Raw genomic sequence first — 20,144 nt, forward strand, 5'->3', positions numbered from 1 at the left:
CGCGTTTTCACTTGTTGGTTTCCGCCTGCAGGTAGAGTGACGAAAAGCAGCAGCAAGCAGGCTAGTCACAAGTGCTGGTGCATTTGAAAAAAGGCAAAAAGGCAACGTGACCGTCGATTTCAAAAAATGAGGGTCAACATCGGGTAGCCTTTCCCAGGTAGAGAGAGCTGCTGAAGGAGAATCACAGCTAACAGCGGCTAACAGCTGTTAGCGACCAGCGCCACTAACAGCGGTTAGCGACGCAGTGTTGCAAGGAGAGGGATGAGGTGTGTGAGGTTGAGCCACTTGTCAGTTGTCAAAAGACAACACGTGATTGGTTTGTTTCGATTTACACCTGCCCCAACAGTCCTACATTGTAAACACAGCCTGCATGGTGAGGAGGGGGTTTGTCAACTTGCGTTGCGTGTGTCTGTGTAGCAGTCTGAATGAATACTCCATGAAGTATCGGATGATGTGGTTTCATCAATGTTATCATAGCTTTTTGGTACACAGCAGCTACCGTTGTTGCAATACGCGTTTGAAACAGTGAGCCGCTAGAGTGCGCTATCCGTTTCAATGCAATATACGATCTCAACACTAGATGGGAGAAATTCCTACACAGTGCCCGTTTAATGTTACTTATTATCTGATGTGCCGATGTCAAAAATGTACTAGTACCAGTACATTTAACACTGAGTTCCACACAAACCCTGTGATATTTATCTGCATGTTTTACGAGATTCAAAGAGGGTGGTTGTCCTTTTCTTTAAAGGCATATTATGCAAGATTTTCCTAGAAACCAATGTCAAGACTCCCTCCCAGTCATCACTTATGACTCACTGGTGGTTTGCTGCTACATTAATGCTCTGAATGTTGCATAAAGACACTTAAACAAACGCTTCTTTAAGTTCCTTATAAGCCCCGTCAGTGAGCATGTGCTGCTGTTTTCTCACTTTGTTTTACATTGAAAGCTCCGTTGGTATCAGAGTGCAGAATCTCTTTGCTTTGAGAAAGACTTGTATTATGAAACACCTGCAGGAAGTGTTGAGTTTCACTAACAGTAGCTTAACAAAGGGGAGGGCACGTAGAACTGATACAAATGCTTCAGTGAGCAAGAGCAATATTTCTGTTACAGTAACTGTGATAAAAGAGAAATTTGTGTCCGTTCATGAGGAGATAAATAGAGAGGTCTACTTTTTACATTTGCATGTTTGTATTATTAGGCTGAATAATACCATCAGGACACATCGACACACAGTGTTTTTGGCCACTAGAGTGACCAAAGGCAGAAGAGACACACAACAACAACCCAGTCATGAAATCATTGCATGCCCTGCAGGAGACACTACTCAGATCTAGCACACAAAGTATCCAACGATAAAATTTTGTCATGTTTATCTCTGAAATTGCTTTGTTGTGTGTCAAAGTATCGGGGGAGTGGAGTTGTTATCAGCAGCCTGACATGATCTGGTCAAAGTGCGTCCTGTGTGTTGTGCTTTTTCTCCACTGGTGAATCCGCATCCATTCAAATTAATTCTGAACTCTGTTAAGGTAAGTGTTATGTTTTATACTTAGCAGTGCGATCATACAAGTTGTGTCATGTCATCTTGATGACTTTTAGGCAAAGATGTTTTGTGATAGTCGAGCTTGGCTGAGAAGTTTTATTTGTGAGCTCACCTGTCAGCTTATTCATGAGTAAGTTATTTCATCATGCTGCTGTCTGCATTGAAAGTTTTTAAGCATATGATTTCCCTGAAGGAAGATTAAGAGCCTTGTTACTGTTGCAATCAGACCTCTATCATAAAGATGGCTATCATAAATGTAATTATTATCTCAGATAAAGCAACGTTTGTCATTTCTTCAGGCATTAAGTGTATGATTTATACACCCATGACCTTTACTGAATGCAAGTACAGTTTAAAATGTTAGTGATTGCTGAAAATTGATGGTATGGCCTCCAGGTTGCAGGAATGACTAAAGAAAAAACTCAGTGGAAGGAGTTTCTAGAGGTAATAAGTACCCTGCAATGGGTGCTGTCCTTTCTTTTCTTAGGTAAGATCCCACTGCATTAAACCTTTCTGAGTTTGTTTAACATGTCACTTGAAAGTCTTGTCAAAGGATAATTTTTGCCATTGTTACATTACAACAGTGTTGCAACACTCATTCATTTTTATCTGAGCTAATCTATTCCACCTCTCTGGTATTGTCCGATGTGGCACGATGCAACTCCAGGAGTGGCCTGCATTATCTTGATGGTGTACCTGATGTTTACCTCACTGTGGCCGCTGCCCACTCTGTACTTCATATGGCTGGTGATGGACTGGCAAACCCCTGAAAGAGGTAAAGGAGATGACATCATTCAAGTATCTACTCAAATAGAAGAACTGTACACATCAGCTGTGTCTCAGTTCCATATTACAAGCTGGCTCTGTAGTGGAGGAGTGACAAAATAAAGTTTAGTGAGTCTGTAGAATAATTTTTTTTTTTTCGTGTGTTGTTGGTGGACTATTTTCCCATGATGCATTCCACAAAGAAACTGAGGAGCTACGCACAGCAGGAGATCATTAAAGGATAACTTTGGTATTTTTCAACCTGGGCCCTATTTCCCCATGTGTATGTGTGCGTATGATTCATAGGTACAACTTGTTCTAAAACTGGTTCAGTATTGAGGGAGGTGGATGCAGCCGGGAGCCGCGAAATGAGCTAAAAAGGTAACGGGGGCAAATGCGTCCAGTATAAGTTTGTGCATTAAAAGTGTTTTTTTCGCTACTGACCAGTTCAGATCACCAGTGCTATCTCTGTAAATAGCATACTAAGGTTGGAAAATCCCTGTAGTCATGTCTAGTAAATGCGAATGTGGGCATAAAAAGAATTACTATATCTAAATATACCAAAGCATAATTTATTGTTTACATTTCACACACTTTGGAGACACGTTCAAACAGACAACTGCATCTTCCTCTATTGATTACATCGTATAATTATGAATTTCTACTGCTGAAAAGGAAAATAATCGAACATTGTTTATATAACATTACCTCCACTGTGTCTGTAGCTCTCTCTACTCGTGGGGCAGCCGTTTTCTTGAGGAAGAGGTGTTTTGGGATTGGATGTCTTCTCTTCTTCGGCTGGCAGTAGTCATCTTGGGAGAAGTGAGCACTGCAGACCCGATGGCCTGCAAGGCGCAGTGTCTGGACAGGAGTGTTAGCATCCATTTGTAGCACAACTAGCCACAACTTCAGCATCTCGCCGTCCGACAAAGGCAGCCTATGAAAGCTGTACGGGGTGTTGCGCCACATCCTGTTCTTGCAATTCGGATAAGCACAGACACGAACCATTCTTTTCAGTCGATGCAGTAAAACTCTCAGCTGTACTCCGGGACAACCAGCGCCACTCTGAGCGGCGCTCTGCATGGCTCCTCTGTTTTCATTTGCCCCCATATCTACCTCGTGGCTGCCGGCTGCATCCACCTCCCTCAATACTGAACCAATTTTAGAAAGAGTTGTACCTATGAATCATACGCACACATACACATGGGGAAATAGGGCCCAGGTTGAAAAATACCAAAGTTATCCTTTAAAGTAGTATTTCACTGCTGGAAAGATGATCTTTTAATAAAATTGGGCTGTCAATGTAGGAGAGAGACGCAAATACTTTTGAAATTGGTGCTACATGTCCAGAGAAAACAGAGGAAACAGGGCTGTGTTATTGTTCTCAGTCATCCAGGTCTTGGTAATCGTGGTAATAGTGCCAATAGCGTAGGCAACTGGACTTGTACTTCGTACCAGTCATTTAGAACTGAAGAAGCTTCTTGAATGAGAGGCGAAATGTCTTCAAGAAACGCAAGCAAGTCCAGTTGCCTACGCTATTAGCACTTACAGGCTGTATTATTCGCTTTACCCAACCGATAAACACCCCCACTGGTGGGTGATGCAATGTGAGCTTGTCCGTTTTGACACAGGAAACAATATGGCAGCCAGCTGGTTACAGACAATCTCTGATTATGGTTAAAACAGTAAGCTAAAATATGTTTATCAGAACATTTGAGATGAGAAATAGGCAACACAGTTAACAGAATCTTAGTTAATATTTTATCAGCACTGGCTAATTTTTTATCTCAGTTTTTTCAGCCTCCATTTTTATATACAGGAAATAGCATGGTGCCCACTTCTTGTTCATTAATTCTCGTATTACAGACAAACAGTGCACTAAAGCATGTTTCTGGATTCATTTTAGGTGAGAAATAGACAGAACAATGACAGAATCTTGGTTTATATTCGATCAGCACCGCCTAGTTTCACAGTTTGATATAAGTTTTGGCTATCTCCCTCTGTATCCACTTTTATACTCTTTGTTTCTGTGGTGGTGGGGATACGGTAATGCGGGAGTACAATCTGTAGTTTGAGCAAAAGCCCTAGAGCCAGCAAAAATCCGATGCTAAAGTGTCGTCTGAGCTGAATTGGGTGCTGGTAAGATGGAGAGAAACTTACCACAGTTTACTTACACATACTCTCAGACAAAGCTGTTTAAAAATCAGCAAAGTATCCCTTTAAAACTGATCATGTATGATGGCAAACAAGTTGTGAACAACCCAAAAACAGTTTGATGACATAACTATGACATGCAACAATGGTCCCTTTGCTGGAACCAAACTCAGAACATTGCTGTAATGTGGCATGCCCTGTAACCCCTCGGCTACTGCGGTGTTCCATGCACAATTAAGTTTGCTGATGTTTTCAGCTGTGGGTTGTTTCTCGAATTCCTTTGTGCGTTGTGTTGTGGGAGAACAGTGCCCATCAACACGCTCCTGTGCTCTTAGATCCTCTGATCACATCACCATCTGTCCGCTTGACTATCATGGGTTCTAGAGCCTTCAGCCATTCTGCCCTCTGCCTTTGAAACTTTCTCCCACATGACATTGTTGTCTTGTTGAATTGGTCACTGCTTTGTATTTCTTTTTTTATACTAACCACAAAAAGAGTATTGCATGAAACTGGGTAACACTCAGTGATTCTAAGATTTCTAATGTCTCCATCAGGGGGCAGGAGAACAACATTTGTGAGGAAGTGGAGGGTGTGGGAGCACATGAGAGATTATTTTCCAGTCAAAGTAAGTTTCACTCTGTATCTTTTGGTGGGAACACATAGACGCGACTGATTCGATGTGGCTGGTCAGCAGCATAACAATTTTGAAACAAAATGTATCCATGGTATTATGTGCTGTGAGTCTTTATTGTGGCAGATTTACATATATTGCAATTAATTTAAGATTTTTTTTTTTTTTTTTTAAAAAAATACCTTTTGAAATCTTTCATTTGATGACATAATAAACTGTATAATGAACGTGGGTTTGGTTTTCTGGCTATCAGCAGAGATTGACTGTGATGGACTCTGTTAATCCTTCATATTCTTGCTCAGCTGGTGAAGACAGCCGAGCTGAATCCAAACAGAAACTACATCTTAGGTTGCCATCCGCATGGTATCATGTGTGTCGGAGCCTTTACCTGCTTCAGCACAGAGAGCTGTGGCTTCACTGAGGTGTTTCCTGGAGTGCGAGCAACTCTGGCGATGCTCGCGGGGCTTTTCAGGATACCACTCTTTAGGGAGTACGCAATGAGTGCAGGTATTTATAACAATATTCAACTAAAGTGCTGAACTACTGACATCAATCATATTGACCACGTAAAGGGGAGCTATGCCTGTTTTCAAATTCTTGCATGTTATTCCCATGGTTTTGGACAGTCCACAAATATTAATGAACATGAAAAAGTCTCCCAAAGACAAAAGCTGGAGTGCTGAAACTCAAATTTGTGATATGATAGGGTATAAAGTCTGGAGCTGATCTATTGACAATGAATTGGGAGAGATGCTATAGATGACACTGCGAGCATCCAGGGGAATGTTTTGAGTACATGGGTACGTTTACTGTTTAATCTCTGAGGAAACTACGATAGAATAAAGCTTAATTGGGTATAAAATCAAAACAAATATTCTTTGGATACACAAAACCAGTCTCCCATTCATTGTCTATGAAGCAGAAGCAGCATGAAGTTTGAGACGTACTGGTTTCTGGCTTTGAGATAGAGTAGCTCATGTTCCCAAATATTGATTGAACTTTCTAAGGCCATGGAAATAACATATTAAAATTCCTAATTTGGGTGGTGTTTCCCTTTAAACCTTCCTGAAGTACAACTGTGACTGCAAATAGAAGAAAAACATGTGATTGTTCCTGTCTTACTTTGTCTGATCAGGTCTTTCTCCAGTCAGCAAACCAAGCCTTGTCCACCTCCTTTCAAAAAGCGGCAAGGGAAATGCAGTGGTGATTATGATAGGTGGTGCTGCTGAGTCTCTGGCATCCTCTCCTGGAAGCCACACGGTGGTCGTGAGACACAGAAAGGGATTTGTCAGGATGGCCCTGGAGTTTGGGTGAGAGCACTCTTCAAAACATGCAGGAACGATCATCACTGAATATCATTAAGTGTAGCCAGCAGCCCACAGCTGGACACATTGATGTAAACTCTGATGATCTTCCACAGGGCTGATCTGGTACCTGTTTACTCATTTGGGGAGAACGAGCTCTTCCGGCAGGTGATTCTCTCAGAAGGCAGTCTTGGTCGGAGGTTACAGGACCTGTTTAAAAAGATTATGGGTTTCGCCCCGTGTCTATTTGTTGGTGAACACATGGCATTCCTGCCCTATAAGAGTCCGATCACCACTGTTGGTGAGTGTTTCGTTACTCTGTAGAAAAGGCCTAACTTCCTACAATGAGCCTGTTTAACGCTCTGCTTCTTTCAGTGGGAAGTCCACTGTCAGTGCCAAGGCGTGTCACACCTACTGAGGAGGAGGTCGACCACTATCATGGACTGTACATGGAAGCTCTGTCCAAATTATTCCACGAGCACAAGGTCAGCTGTGGACTCTCTGAAAGTCACAAGCTTGAGATCATTTAGACATTTCACTTCCACATGAACTGTGTAGCAGTTTTTATTTGCTCTTTTTGATGGTGTTCACCCTAAATAAGGGTGCAGCTCTGATGTGATGAACCTGACCTCAAACAATAGATTGATCCTGCAGGTTTCTTTCTTTTTTAACATTAATGCGTGCCTTACATAATGACTAAGATGTGATGACCAGTATGTGGGAAAGTGTTTTCACGTTTGTCATATTTGAACGATTAGTGCATTTCTAGTGTGATTACACAGTAACAGCAAATGTCTGATGGGAGGAAAACATGTATGAAATAAGTTATTGCTTATGTGAAAATGTGCTTGCATGCTTGCTAAAAGAATTCTCACCAGTGCATTTTCATGAATTGTGTAAATGAGATCCAACAATGACACTGTGCTGCAGCTCTTACCTGTGATTTACAGTACGACCAGGACCAACTTCAGAATGACAGCGCTTACGTTTCATTTGTAACTGGAATATTTGTACATGGTGGTGTTGCTATTTCTGCTAAGAACAATGTTGAATATTTCTTGCACCACTGCAAAGGTTCTTCAGTTTTCTATTTGGCAGCTGTTGCAAATGAAAAGGCCAGCAGCACGTACATGTAATTCAATGGTTTACCCAGAAGAGGGCAGCCATTCATTACATCTGCTTCACTTCCTTTTTCTACAAGGGCTGGGAGTCTCAGAGCATGTGCCACAGAAAAAAATCATCAGCACAAATGCACAAAAATACATCTTGTTGAAAATGAAAATAAACTCCAAACATGAACAGCCCCTCTACGTTAGCCCTGTATTCAATGCTCATCTTGATTTTAAATGCAGATGTCATACATGTTGTGTTCATTAGTATCTTGTCCTTGTCCTATCTTGTCCTGTCTGACTGGCTGCTCTTGCTGTATTATCTGGTTGCTCTGATCCGCGCATTTTTCATTTCAAAATTCCAGACTTTTCCACACTCAAATTTCTAGACTTCTTTGTAGATTTTTCAGACCATATCTAGACTCACAAGTCAGTCTATAGAAGCTGGAGATCTCTGATTGTCTGGTGGTGAGACTAGACCATATCTGACATCTGAGCACAAATAGCTAGAAGTAAATAAGTGGATTTAAATCCATCTGTTGATATGGACACTTCATTTCAGCTATGTTTGCTATTATGTTATTATTACTGCCAGGAGATTGTAGCTTGGTTCTGTAGCTCCTTTAAATCAATTTACACTATACTGATAAATACTATTATATAATTGTCCCCCCATATGTTTCAGTCCCTTTTATTAAATAAGAACTGAAAGAGTTTGAAAAAAATGTAATTTAATTTTCAGAGTGTCTGTGCAGCCTGTTTTATTCAGCATGTGTCCATGAAGACGACAATAAATGCAGCCATAAAGGTATCCATACGCAGTCTGTATATTTTTCTGACATTTCTGTGTATCCCTTAAATGTTCAGACAATCTCAATATTTTTTTCGTACTTGTGACGCTATTCAAAGATATTGCAGTATTTTCTTTCAAACTAATTTGATTGCGGATATCCAGATTTGGTTCAGTTATGAGGCACTTAGGGCAGAGCTGTGCTGCAGGCTGTGACGTACATGTACAGGTGTACAGACAGCTCTGTGCAGGAGTGTGTCTGTTGCGGCTGTACTTCTCGCTTTGCTTTCGACGACATCAAACTCCCTCTGGCTGGCACTCTCTCACAGTGGTAAACATTTTGGCTGCGCCAGCTGCCTGTTCCAAACATCATTAAAAATACTCTGCTTTTATGATCAATTAATTTTACAAATTCAGAATTTTATATCTTATAATAGCAATAGCCTGGACATGCAAATTATTTCCATACTTAATTTTCTTTTTCCCATACTTATCCAGACCCCCAAATGGCTAAAATCCAATTCCATTCCATACTGCCTATGGACCCTGTTATTTGATGAATCAATAAAAACATATTAATATTGTTTGATCACAACTTTATTGAGGAACCAGTTTACAGCAGACATTTGTTCTTGTTGCACAACATTTACAAAATGAAATATTTAGGAAAAGAAAGAACCTAATCACTACAAAAAGCAACAAGAGCACAACACTGCTAAAGAGTGAAGACTGAAAGGAGCGAGTGAACCTTCTAAAAGAAGTCCATATCATCTGGTGCGTCCAGGTCACGGTATTCGATGATGTTGCGTGGATCGCCGCGTGACATTCTGAGATGGTTGAGGGTGCAAGGAGAAAGACAAAGACCCAAAAGGAAGAACAGAAACGACCATAAAAAAAGAGGTTCAAAATAAGCCAGTGGCAGAAAAGGTAGACGCTCATTGCAAAATAAAAATCACACGTACAGTGGTCTCACCTGAGGTTGCGTGGCTTTCCCAGGTAGCCACCTTGTCCGCGAAAGTTGTCGTAGTTGCCTCTGCCTCCTCCATATTGGTTGGGAGGGTAAGGAGGTCCACCTGCTGAAAAGGACGACTCAGAATCAACTCAACAGTAGAGGTCTGACTGACAAACACATTTCCACTAAACTAAAAACAGTGAAGTTGGATAACATACCACCATAGCCCATCAGTGGTGGACGAGGCTGTCCAAAGGCCATTGGACCCTGAGGACCTTGAGGAGGAAATGGCATGGTGGGGGACAGCAAACCTATAGGACAAAACCAATGAGAGAAGGAGTTCATATTGTTGTAGACAAAACATGATTCATTATTTAACTCCTGGTGCACTGCAGTAAACTGATTCACTTATTCAGTCAGTCTGTGTTGAAGTACTAAAAACCTTTAATTATGAATATCTGAGTCGTTAAGATAGAAATGTTGTGACCTGGGCCTGGAAGAGGAGGAAGTTTCATCTCTGGAAGCGACGGTCTCTTGGCATCCATCAGAAAATTGTTAAAGAACACTACTTCCTTTTTCACTTCTTCAATTTTGTCCCCGTGTTTGTTCAGGATGTGCTTCCGCACAAACTCTGGGCCCTTGAAATTGATGTAAAATGAACACTCTTAAGCATAACAGCAAGAAATAAGTAACAAAACAGTGAATGACAATGCAAGAAATGTGTGCAACAGCTAATGGTTTTGCAACCTAAGAATCACAACACCTCATGTTGTTTGACAAACACTCACCTTGAATTTCTTGCCACTCAGTGGGCAGAGCCATTTGTCCTTCCCCAGCTCTTGAGTGTTGGCATTTACAAACTTTTCTACCTCCTCCTCGGGATCCTTGCGGCCCATCTTCCTCGCCTCCTCCTCAGACAGGATTTCTTTTAAGCTAAACAAAGGACTCAGCTTCTCCTCCATCATCTTCTGCCATTGTTGCACTGTAGCAGAAAAAACGTGACAGATGTGAAATAGATTATAAGAATGGTTAAAAGATATGAAAAGATTAAGCACTCAGTAGGGGCCTAAACTCACTGTGTCCCCAGTGTGTCAATATACCAATGTATTTTTCCACATATTTTTAGTTAAATACTACAACTTTGAAATCTACATTAAAAATACATAATGTGTGTTGTTAAGTGTAGCATACATTACAAACATCTAGAATGTTTTAGTGTTAAGTTGTTTAGAAACTGCAGCAAAATGGAATGAGAGCCTGTGGGCAAAACAATGTGACAGAAAACTGTAGTCCAAACACGGCTAATTATAATAATACAACAATTAAAATTCAACTTTCAACTTCAGCACACAAAGCTTAACAGGAGCACACACTTCTGTATGTACTTATTTTCTCTCTTCCTGCTACATTCATCCATGTTACATAACAACAACAAGAGAAGCACACTGACCTTCTCCATGTGTGATGCGGTTCGGAGGGATGGGTCCACGAACGTGGATCATGCCACAGCGATTGGGCATCTCATCCTCACTGGGGTATTCACAGGTGTTGTAGTAGTCGATTGAATGCACGATACGCAGATACAAGATCAGACGATCCAAAACCTGGAACGAGGGAAATGGCAAAGAATTTTTACTTGATTCACTATTTTAGCCAGTTGTAGCCAACAAGAATACAAGTAACAAAATCTGCTTTAAGAGAGGGCAGAGAATAAACAGATGAAATAAAACTGCGATATTCAAACCTTGGCTAGTTTGTCATCCCTCTCCACAGTCGTCTCTGCAGGGTTTCCTTCCTTAGTGTTCTCCTCAGGATCCATCCCACTCCCGGAGCCCAGGAGCTCCTCCTCCTCAGCACTCACCTCCTCTATCAGGTAATCTGTGATATTCTTCAAGATGGGGTTCTGCGCCGGCAACTTTTGAAATCACAAACCACACATATATTAATAACTACGTTACAGAAAGATCATCTGAGACTTTTGATTGCGGGGCTGTACCTCTGTAGTCTCTTCCTGGGACTTGCTGCTCCACAGGTCTCCTTTATCATCCAAGGCATGAATGAGCTTGGCAGCCAGCTTGATGTCGTTGCGGAGCACCTGCTTGTGCTGAGTGATGCCATTAATATTACGCACCCTCCGGGCCAGGTCCCTATTTACCCCTGGAGCCAGTTCACAGTCTCGCAGCTGTGAAAGTTAAGAGAGTAAAACAGGAGTTTTAACGGCCTCAAGTGCTATTTAGGAGATTACACAAGTAACTAGAGACCATCTGGCGATGGGATCACACAGGCCGCCACGCCAATCCGCACACTATGCTGCATATTAAAATCAACTGAAACAGTAGTAACAATCAACAGCTGAGACTGGCACACTTACACGAATATTCTGAAGGTTCCAGCAAACCTCTTTGATGTTGACGCTACGGTCAAAAGTCACCCAGCAACGTCTAAAAAACCTGAACAGCAGAGGGTTGATTTAACCATTATTGTGTAATCGTGTGTAGTCTCTTGCTTCACACAATATTTGACTAAGTAAATCAAACAAACAACATTTTCAAAGTAAGACATTAAAATCATGTTTTGTTAAACCAACCTGCGCTCTGGATGGGGGTCAGACAAGCAAACACGCAGAAAGCCAGGGTATCGCCGGCAAAGCTGAGAGAAAAAAAAAATGGATATCCCAAATTATTTAGTGCCCTCAGTGACTCTACATCTCGCCGGCCATTCACACTGCCACCTGTGTTATACTCACAGCAATAATCTCAGCCTTGGAAATGGTCGGGGCGATGCTCCTCATGAACAGAGAGCAGGTTCTGTGCAGAGGACGCGGTCTGGGAGAGTCATCTTTGGGTTTCTTCTCTTCTGTGTTCTCCTCTTCAGCATTCTCCTTTGGTTTCTCCTCTTTATCATTAAATGTGATAGAGCAAATTGGTGGGAACAACTATGAGTTATCAGTACTGGGTATGTAGACACCATATACTAGGCGCTATGAATTTGATTCCTCACCTTCACCCTCCTCTTCCTCTTCCTCATCCTTGTCTTCTACCTCTTCCTTCTTCACAGGTTTGTCAGAGCAGTTGGAATTTGAGTCAGAATCTGAATCGCTGTCGCTCTCTGAGGCGCTGCCTTCATCATCGCTGTCACCGCTGCGCTTCCTCTTTCTTCTCGGCTGATGAATGAAGATGAGAACAATTCAGGCTATTTGGTTAATTTTGGTCTCTCGTTAGGAAATACTTTCAATAATGGAAGCAATACTAACTTTCTTGGGTTCAGGCGTTCCTTCTTTGGCAGCTTCTTTCTCTGCCTCATCTTTCACATCCTCCCCTTCTGTTGCAGCAGCTCTTTCTGTGCTGGCAGAGTCACTCTCCTCCTGTGGCACAGTTTATTATCATCATCATCACAGCACTGTGAAATCTACTGCTTGGCGAAGACTGACAGAGAACAAAACATACCTTATCATTTTTGTCTTTCTCTACTGACGGTTTGCGGTCTCCGTCCAAAGTTTTGAGGTCTTCTCTCTTCGGAGGTTCAGGGCCCCCTGAAACAGATGCCGACTTCTCCCTTTCTTCCTCCTCTTCAGATGGCAGGTCCAAGATGCGAAGATCATGATCCGTCCCTCCCTCCATCTTTATCACAGCTGAAAGCAATCAAGAGGGGAAACGGTTCAGGCCATGCTTTTCTTCAGGTATTATCCATTACTTATAGGTAAGGCATCTACAGGTATCAGACACTAATGCTTTTTTAGACATTGTGAAGATAATTTTTGACCAAATTTAAGATACATTTTATCTTTTCTCATTAAACTATTGTAAGCATAAACGTAAGTGGTATATGTGTGGCCCCATGCAGGAAGGTTTTATGTAGGAATAAGGTGATTAGAGTGAGTTAGTTTAATCTACATTTTGCCAACTTATACTAAGTGCAAGTATAAAATAAAAAGATAGCTATTAGGTTCAGTGGTTGGGTTTTGAATATATATATATGTATATTTAAAGATGGAACAATGAAATCAAATAAAATGTTTGTGGCAATTAAGACCTCAGAATATCATATTTAAGACTATTAATGACTTTTAAGACTTGCAGACATCCTGACTCACCTGCATCCAGAACCTTGATGATGGCTGGGGTCTGTTCAATGTCCAGTGAGACATTATCAAACCAGTTGTTTTCCATCAGGAACACAAAGACATTCAGACGGTTGCGCAGGGCACCATGGGCCTCTGCCTTTAGTCGGCTGGCCTCATCTGGGTGATACTTGGACCTGAACCTGCGTCCAGAGTCAGGGTCCACAAAAAAGTAGGGAGGGAATGATGGGGGTTGGGATGAACGGGATGTAAAAGTTAGAGAACAAATACATATTATATATCCATGTTGCAACTGTGGTGTCATACTATACACTGAGGAATATCATATATTCAATGTATTTTTTAATCCTGATGCTTGTTGGGAAAACTTAAAAATGCCAAATTCAGCCAGTGGAATCAAATTAACTACACAGACTATCACCATTAAGACTGTGATCTCTGTAATCTCTGCAGCCTAGTCCCTGTGTCATGTCATTCAGTGTGTGCATGTTTTGACTTTGTGGTTATAACAGCTAATAATTGCAAACTCACCAATAATTAAGGAAAAAACACAACAGAGAGATTATAAAATAAAGCAATCACATATTCAGAATTTCACATTAGAAATGTTGATCATTGAGTGGACTACAGTTACCTTTTGTTCAGCCAGTTTATTAACAAATTAATACAGAGAGGGGTCTCTTCTGTGAAAGTGCGCTCCACTTCACCCCAATGGTGTGTCTGTATACACACAAATTTTGGGATTCGATTTGATCCGCATATAAAAAGAAAGTAGCGTAGAAAAAGCAGAAAAGAAAAAAAAATATCTCTTTGCGCGGAAGACTACTTGACTGTCTATCTAAGATCCCTGGTACTGTGTGTCTAAGAGCAACTGCATTGTGCGCAGTGCATGCCCTTGCTGTCTAAACCGATTCTTGCTGATGAGCTCCACTTTTTCTCATCTTCAAAAAAACGTCGTCAACGTAGTAGTGAGAGGGGAAGAAAAATGGGTTATGGCAAAACAGAACAATTTTGCATGATACCTGTGAAATAAGTGTAATAAGCATTAACAAGCATTATACAACTGGAAAGGTTTGAATGCTAAATAAAAAAAGAAAATCAACCCAAACAATGAGGACATTTTTTTTTGGTCAAAGCTACATGTAACTGAACAAAAATGTACTTAAATCTTTCAGTCATGTGATTGAGAATAGAATTTAAAGCTTTTACTGCACAACATAATGTGCATGGCAGGGCTGTTACACTGCTGAGGGCATACATTATGTCCATCTTCATTTTGTCAGATGTAGGTTTTATTAACACCTATTGAACCCTCTTTCTCCTACAACACATTTAGTATCAAACAAAACAAAATTTTGTGCACTAAGGTAGAATGTGAGTTGATTTTCTTCTTTTACAAACTACAAGTATGACAAAAGTCATAATTAACTCTGCTGTGGGCCTGGTCCTACTACATGGGTGGAACTGTCCTTGGGCTGTTTGGAAAGCACCTGAATCATGTCAAAAGGCTTAGGTGGGGGTATAATATTTTCTGGTCAGGGTTGGTACAGCAAATAAATATATAATTCATATAATAAATATGACTTCCTTAATGTCCCATGATACACCCACCATAGGACCAGGCCCAACCTACTGGACTGTCTAAAAACAACACTTACATCAAAAATAATAATGAAATAAGCAAAAAAAAAAGAAGGAGCTGTAAAAATCTGGTGATGACAATCATAGATTAAATGACTATTTAGTATAGTTCAATAAAAAAATACCTATTTCGCAACTACATTAAAACCTACTCAAATACATGATTAGTAAAGGCAACTGAGATCGTACCACTCTTCATCTTTATGAGCCAAAAAGAAGTCCTGCATCTGCTGCCGGCGGAAGTCGATCTTGTACTCATTGTAGCGCTTGACCGCCTCGGTCTCATCCACAGAATCATCCAAGGACAACAGGAACTCCTTAAAGCTCTTCATTATGGGTGGGGGTGGACCTAAATCCATGTCATGGATGTTACCAAGCCTAATGGAAGAGACACAAGGTGAATATAGTTATGAAAGGGCAAGCAAAACTGGTAGCTTTTTTATATTTTATGCATTAGTTGTGTGACAAGAGAACAAAAACATTATGTGAGTGTGCTGTATGTAAGTTCTCTCTATCTTTTTCTGTGTGTTTTTAATTTTGACTTCTGTGCAGCCCATATTTTAACATGCAACTACATACTTTGTTGTGGAAATTCTTGTTAATTCTTCCTCAGTGTTCAATATCGCCATGCCATTACATTTTTGTTAACAAAATTAATACTGAGGGTCAGACATATTGAATAGTTGTACAAATTATTGGAAAGTTCCTGCTGAATCCTTAAAGATGTGTAAAACAACATCTAATTTCAAAGCTCAGGCTCATCACTGTGGATTACATCTCTCACCTCGCCTGAATGGGGATGCCATGATGAGGCTGCATGAGGTGCAGATCAGGATGGCCCCAGTGCTGCGGTGGGCCAAAGCTGGGCCCTCCTCCACCACCATAACCCAAGTCGTATCCCCCACGGTAAGGATCTCCACCATGGTCATCCCTGCCAGGAGCAGATAAAACAATTTACACAACAGCAGATACCAGTCACAGGATTGTGGTTTTGTGTTGCAGGTAATCTCACCAGTCTCTTCTCATGCGCTTTTGCTGAGGACTCATGTCATGCCTGGGCGGGGTGAATCTCTCCCTACGACCTCTGTCATAATCCCGGTACTCTCCTCGGCTACGCCGTTCCCTGCCCCTGTCCCACTCTCTGAGAAAACATGACAGAAACATCAAAACTCAGTTACTCAGTGTGAAAATACCAAAGAGATGATGTCTGCATTAGGTTTAACTGAATCCTGACAGACAGACAGACAGTCTTCTCCACACCTGTCTTTCTTACCTGTCATTCCAGTCATCTCTGCGTCTGTCTTCTCTCTCTCTTGAACGGTCATAGTCACTTCTCTCCCGTCTGAATTTGTCCCTCCTCCTGCGATCGTACTCATCATCACTGTCTCCCATCTCTCTATGAAGAAAAAGAAAAAACACATTTAAGTTACAGTGAGGTATGGCTGTATTTATCTTACTGGTTGTTACATGGAGCCTGCTTGTGGCCGAGCGAGCACGGCAACAAGAAAAAATACAACTAATAATATTCTAATATTATTTCAATTAACGCCTATTCGTGCTCCTTGTTCTGATAATTCAAACGGGTGTGGATAAATGCCGTTATACTGGGATAAACAATATCTAAAAGATGCTAACACAAGGTTACTGACATGGCCTCCTGCCAAAACGACGGCTAACGCAGATTAAGGTGTTCGTCGAGTTGCACACCAACAGTGACTGAGCGTAGGGCGTGGATATCCATATTACCAAAGAATTTAAGGGAGAAAAATTTAACACGTGGGGATGAAGATGTGGCTTCTCAAGGCTAAACAAAGGGGAGAGCTATTGTTGTAGTATGGGTTAGCTAACGTTAGCTAACAGGCTACGTTAGCTAGCGAGAAAGGTAATATGGCTCCAGTCCATTTAGTGCGATACTGTTCGTTTATTTATTCCCTAAATAAGAAAATAACCATTCTCGCACTAGTTTAACTGCAACTGACACGATATGTCGTAAAAGAGCGTACTGATACCTCAGTATTTATTTGCTTGAATGATGTTTGCGTGCTTCCTGTCCTTCGCCACTTCCTTGTCTTCTTCGTGATGTTTTTGCGGCGGTGGACGAAAACAAAATGGCGCATTACCGCCACCAACTGGTATGACGCTGAAGTGCGGGTCAGAAATGTTTTATTTTTCCCATTTGTTGCCCTTTAAATTACTCCATCCTGTATGTATCCTGTTTATATTCTGTTTCCAGCTCCTTAGTAAATTAATATTTTTACACTGAGTAAAAATTTTAAACCTAATACATTTTTTATGCCTGCACCATTTCATTAAATGTAAATACTGCAGATGCCCCCTATTATTGTATATGGTTTTAAGTTATGTCTTTGTCAACAATGTTGTGCTGCACAGCGTAAGTTGGTAACATCTTACTCACCTTTGTCAGTGGAATTTAAGATGTTGAAGCCACTGATAATTGTAGCCTGATTTTAATGTAAATCTTGTTTATTATAAATGAGGACTAACTTCAGACAAAGATCCTACACCAGCCTTTAATTATTTGGCTTTCAGTAACCATGGAAGCAAGGAGGACACTTTTCTCTGATATAAAACGAGAAAGCAGACATTTCTAAGAGAAAATAGCTACTTAATAAGTGGTCATAATAATAAATGGGATAATTATTTTTACTTTGACATGATAACCAAGCCAGAATGAAATATTTAAAAAGGGTTTTTCCATTTTAGCATTTCCATTTCTGCTTATACATAATATGAACATAGGTTAAAGGATATATTCACATTTTCCAAAACAATAATCACATGCCCATATTTACATTGAAAGAGTTAAATTCTGTTTGGTGTTTTCTGGTGTAACTGTCTTTTCAGTATGAGAATCCCTCTTTGTGTTTCCACAGACGGTGCTTCTTTGCTGAGCTGGAGTGTAGGAATACTAACAGAAAGAGACTTTTGTATTTTAACATTGGAAGATACCAATTTAGATTGTCTAACCCAGGCTGCTGGAGCCTTTTGTCCACCACCTCTTACATTTGAATCAGCTTAGGGAAGAATCTCTTCAGGTCATTTGAACCTCGTTTTTACGAAGCTATCTTCCAAATTACCCGTCGCAGATGTGTAGTATTGTGGAACAAATGTAAAGGACACAGACGTAGTACAAGGGTTTAGTATTAGAACAAAATTTAATAGATAAACTCTTGTACTATTATAGTACTGTTATCCAATAAACTGCTAAGTACAGCCTTTTTTGGTGCTTTTCTTTGTCCTTCCTCTGAACCTTAACTGGTGCCTCATATAATCCAGGATTGCTTGTGGCCACACTTGAGTAATCTGCCCTTCACTGTCCATAATAAATGCAGATTCCACTTGTGAGAATGTACGGCCATCCTGGGATCCAAATGGAAAGTCTCCTCTGCGTCCATCTGTGGCTTCCAAAGGACTGGGAATATGGTGTCGTTGGTAAGAAGTATCCAAAAAACCCTATGATCATATAAACAGATGTTAGAGCCTCTTGTTTTGATCCAGTCTTATTAAATTGTTATGGTACCTTTAATAAATTATCATGATTACATTTTCAGCAATAAAAGTCAAGTGGCAAATTCAAAATCAACTATACATGTGTAACTTACGTCATCATGGTGTTGAGGAGCTTCTCTGGAATCCAGCAGCACAAATGAAGACACAGTCAAGAATACCAAGAAAGACAATCTCAGCACAGATGAGTACGACGGCAGTGATCCAGGCATCTTCTCAGAGCTGCACTGCCCAGTACCCAGAGGAAGCTAAAATATTCCTGATGCTTTAAAACACGGCACACTAAAAGCAATCTTGAGGTTCTGTGCAAAGAATAACCCTTTTACAGGTTTCATTGCTTCAGATTCATCCATGTGATGTCACGTCCCAGCTATTACAATCCATCTATTCTTATTTCTCGGCTTGCATGGAACAAATGAGAAGCAAAAAAAGAAACACACAAGCCAATCTATAGTTTCACACATGCCATAATCCAGCGAATGGCTACGCTAAGCACAGACCTGCCTTTTGAAAGGTTCATTCAGCTCAAGTATGAATGATCCCTTCTTCAAAACAACAGGTGACCTGATTAAAACCAGATGAAACAATGACAAAGAAAAGACATGGGGCTTGTTAGGGAGGATTAAAAGAACTGAATAAATCAACTATAGGATACACATGCTATGGAGTCTTTCCAGTGGAGTGTTCATTGATGAGCATAAAAGAACCTGAAAGACTCTAAATGCAGCAGGATGTCCACACTGCGCTAATTAGTTACATGCCAATAGGATGAAAGACCTGGAATTAATTACCAGAACCAGTTCTAAGGTGAGCCACACTTTTACAAAAGCTAAGTGCTTTCAATACTTATTGTGAGACCTTCTGCAACTTATGACTAATTTGCCTCTGTGTACCAGTGAAGGTGCAGTTAAATTTTACATCCATGTCTGTGAGAACATGAAAGCTTCACACACATCTTCAGACGATCAACACAGTCAGCACAGATTCAAGGTGGACACCCAAGATTAATGTCTTTAATGGCTTCCAGTTCGTTTTAGGAGAGATTTTAAACTTGTGTTGTTTGTTTTTAATGCCATTAACAGCCTGGCTCCTCTCTACTTGTCAGAGATTTTAACTATCTGTGATAGTGGCAGGGCCCTGCGCTCGTCTGGTCAGCTTCTGTTAGAAGTCCCAAGGTCGAGATACAAACAGTGAGGTGACTGTTCTTTCGCTGCCGCTGCTGCTGCTGCTGCTGAGCCAAGATTGTGGAACAAGCTCCCCCCTGACATTCACACCACTACTGATCTCGGCCTTTTTAAATCTAAGCTGAAGACCTACCTTTTTATAGTGGCTTCATTTAATTTAATTTAATTTAATTTAATTTAACTTAATTTATCTATGTTGAAAGGCTTTTAATATCCTGCAGCACTGTTGCACTATGTATCGCGTTCATTGTTATTTGACACTGGTGTTAAGCACTTTGGGTACCTTTGGGTTTTGTAAAGGGCTATAGAAATAAATGTTGATTGACTGATAGATAGATAGATAGATAGATAGATAGATAGATAGATAGTGTCACCAGTTCAGTATCTCCCCTTCTGTTCCTGAGATATGACATTTAGTGATTCGCCAGGAAAGTGTTTTTGCAGAACATTATGATGTCACA

The 20,144-nt window shown here is 40.7% G+C and overlaps 2 protein-coding genes across 6 annotated transcripts; one reads left to right on the forward strand and one right to left on the reverse strand.

The window, feature by feature from the left end:
• Positions 1-1,414: 1,414 nt before the first annotated feature.
• On the forward strand, positions 1,415-7,877 carry mogat3b (monoacylglycerol O-acyltransferase 3b). The gene is made up of 8 exons (XM_049591828.1): positions 1,415-1,530; positions 1,941-2,031; positions 2,212-2,319; positions 5,018-5,088; positions 5,397-5,601; positions 6,230-6,404; positions 6,515-6,699; positions 6,774-7,877. The coding sequence occupies exons 2-8, from the start codon at positions 1,950-1,952 to the stop codon at positions 6,926-6,928; spliced, it is 981 nt and encodes a 326-aa protein (XP_049447785.1). The 5' UTR covers positions 1,415-1,530; positions 1,941-1,949; the 3' UTR covers positions 6,929-7,877.
• Positions 7,878-8,878: 1,001 nt separating this feature from the next.
• Positions 8,879-17,059, reverse strand: srrt (serrate RNA effector molecule homolog (Arabidopsis)). 5 transcript variants are annotated; one of them, XM_049591810.1, is made up of 20 exons: positions 16,981-17,059; positions 16,245-16,367; positions 15,984-16,112; positions 15,756-15,902; positions 15,161-15,349; positions 13,343-13,512; positions 12,696-12,880; positions 12,503-12,613; positions 12,250-12,412; positions 11,996-12,144; positions 11,837-11,898; positions 11,621-11,699; positions 11,246-11,431; positions 10,994-11,164; positions 10,700-10,853; positions 10,038-10,231; positions 9,737-9,887; positions 9,468-9,560; positions 9,271-9,370; positions 8,879-9,124 (listed from the first exon to the last, which is right to left on the reverse strand). In XM_049591810.1, the coding sequence occupies exons 2-20, from the start codon at positions 16,361-16,363 to the stop codon at positions 9,049-9,051; spliced, it is 2,628 nt and encodes an 875-aa protein (XP_049447767.1). In that variant the 5' UTR covers positions 16,364-16,367; positions 16,981-17,059; the 3' UTR covers positions 8,879-9,048. The 5 variants fall into 5 exon arrangements, with proteins under 5 accessions (XP_049447767.1, XP_049447769.1, XP_049447766.1 ...); XM_049591812.1 differs by having other exon boundaries at positions 9,260-9,370; XM_049591809.1 differs by having other exon boundaries at positions 9,271-9,373.
• Between the last annotated feature and the right edge of the window lie 3,085 nt (positions 17,060-20,144).

This window comes from Epinephelus fuscoguttatus, linkage group LG12 (genome assembly GCF_011397635.1).
Source record: "Epinephelus fuscoguttatus linkage group LG12, E.fuscoguttatus.final_Chr_v1".
Classification (NCBI taxonomy): Eukaryota; Metazoa; Chordata; class Actinopteri; order Perciformes; family Serranidae; genus Epinephelus; species Epinephelus fuscoguttatus.

Bases quoted from the DNA above. Each gene is read 5' to 3' on its own strand.
- mogat3b (XM_049591828.1), top strand. From the start codon at position 1,950: ATGACTAAAGAAAAAACTCAGTGGAAGGAGTTTCTAGAGGTAATAAGT. The intron at 5,602-6,229 runs GTATTTATAACA...TTGTCTGATCAG, and splicing joins GGAGTACGCAATGAGTGCAG to GTCTTTCTCCAGTCAGCAAA. The intron at 6,700-6,773 runs GTGAGTGTTTCG...TGCTTCTTTCAG, and splicing joins GAGTCCGATCACCACTGTTG to TGGGAAGTCCACTGTCAGTG.
- srrt (XM_049591809.1), bottom strand. From the start codon at position 16,363: ATGGGAGACAGTGATGATGAGTACGATCGCAGGAGGAGGGACAAATTC. The intron at 11,432-11,620 runs GTAAGTGTGCCA...TAACTTTCACAG, and splicing joins GGAACCTTCAGAATATTCGT to CTGCGAGACTGTGAACTGGC. The intron at 9,374-9,467 runs GTATGTTATCCA...CGTCCTTTTCAG, and splicing joins ACCACTGATGGGCTATGGTG to CAGGTGGACCTCCTTACCCT.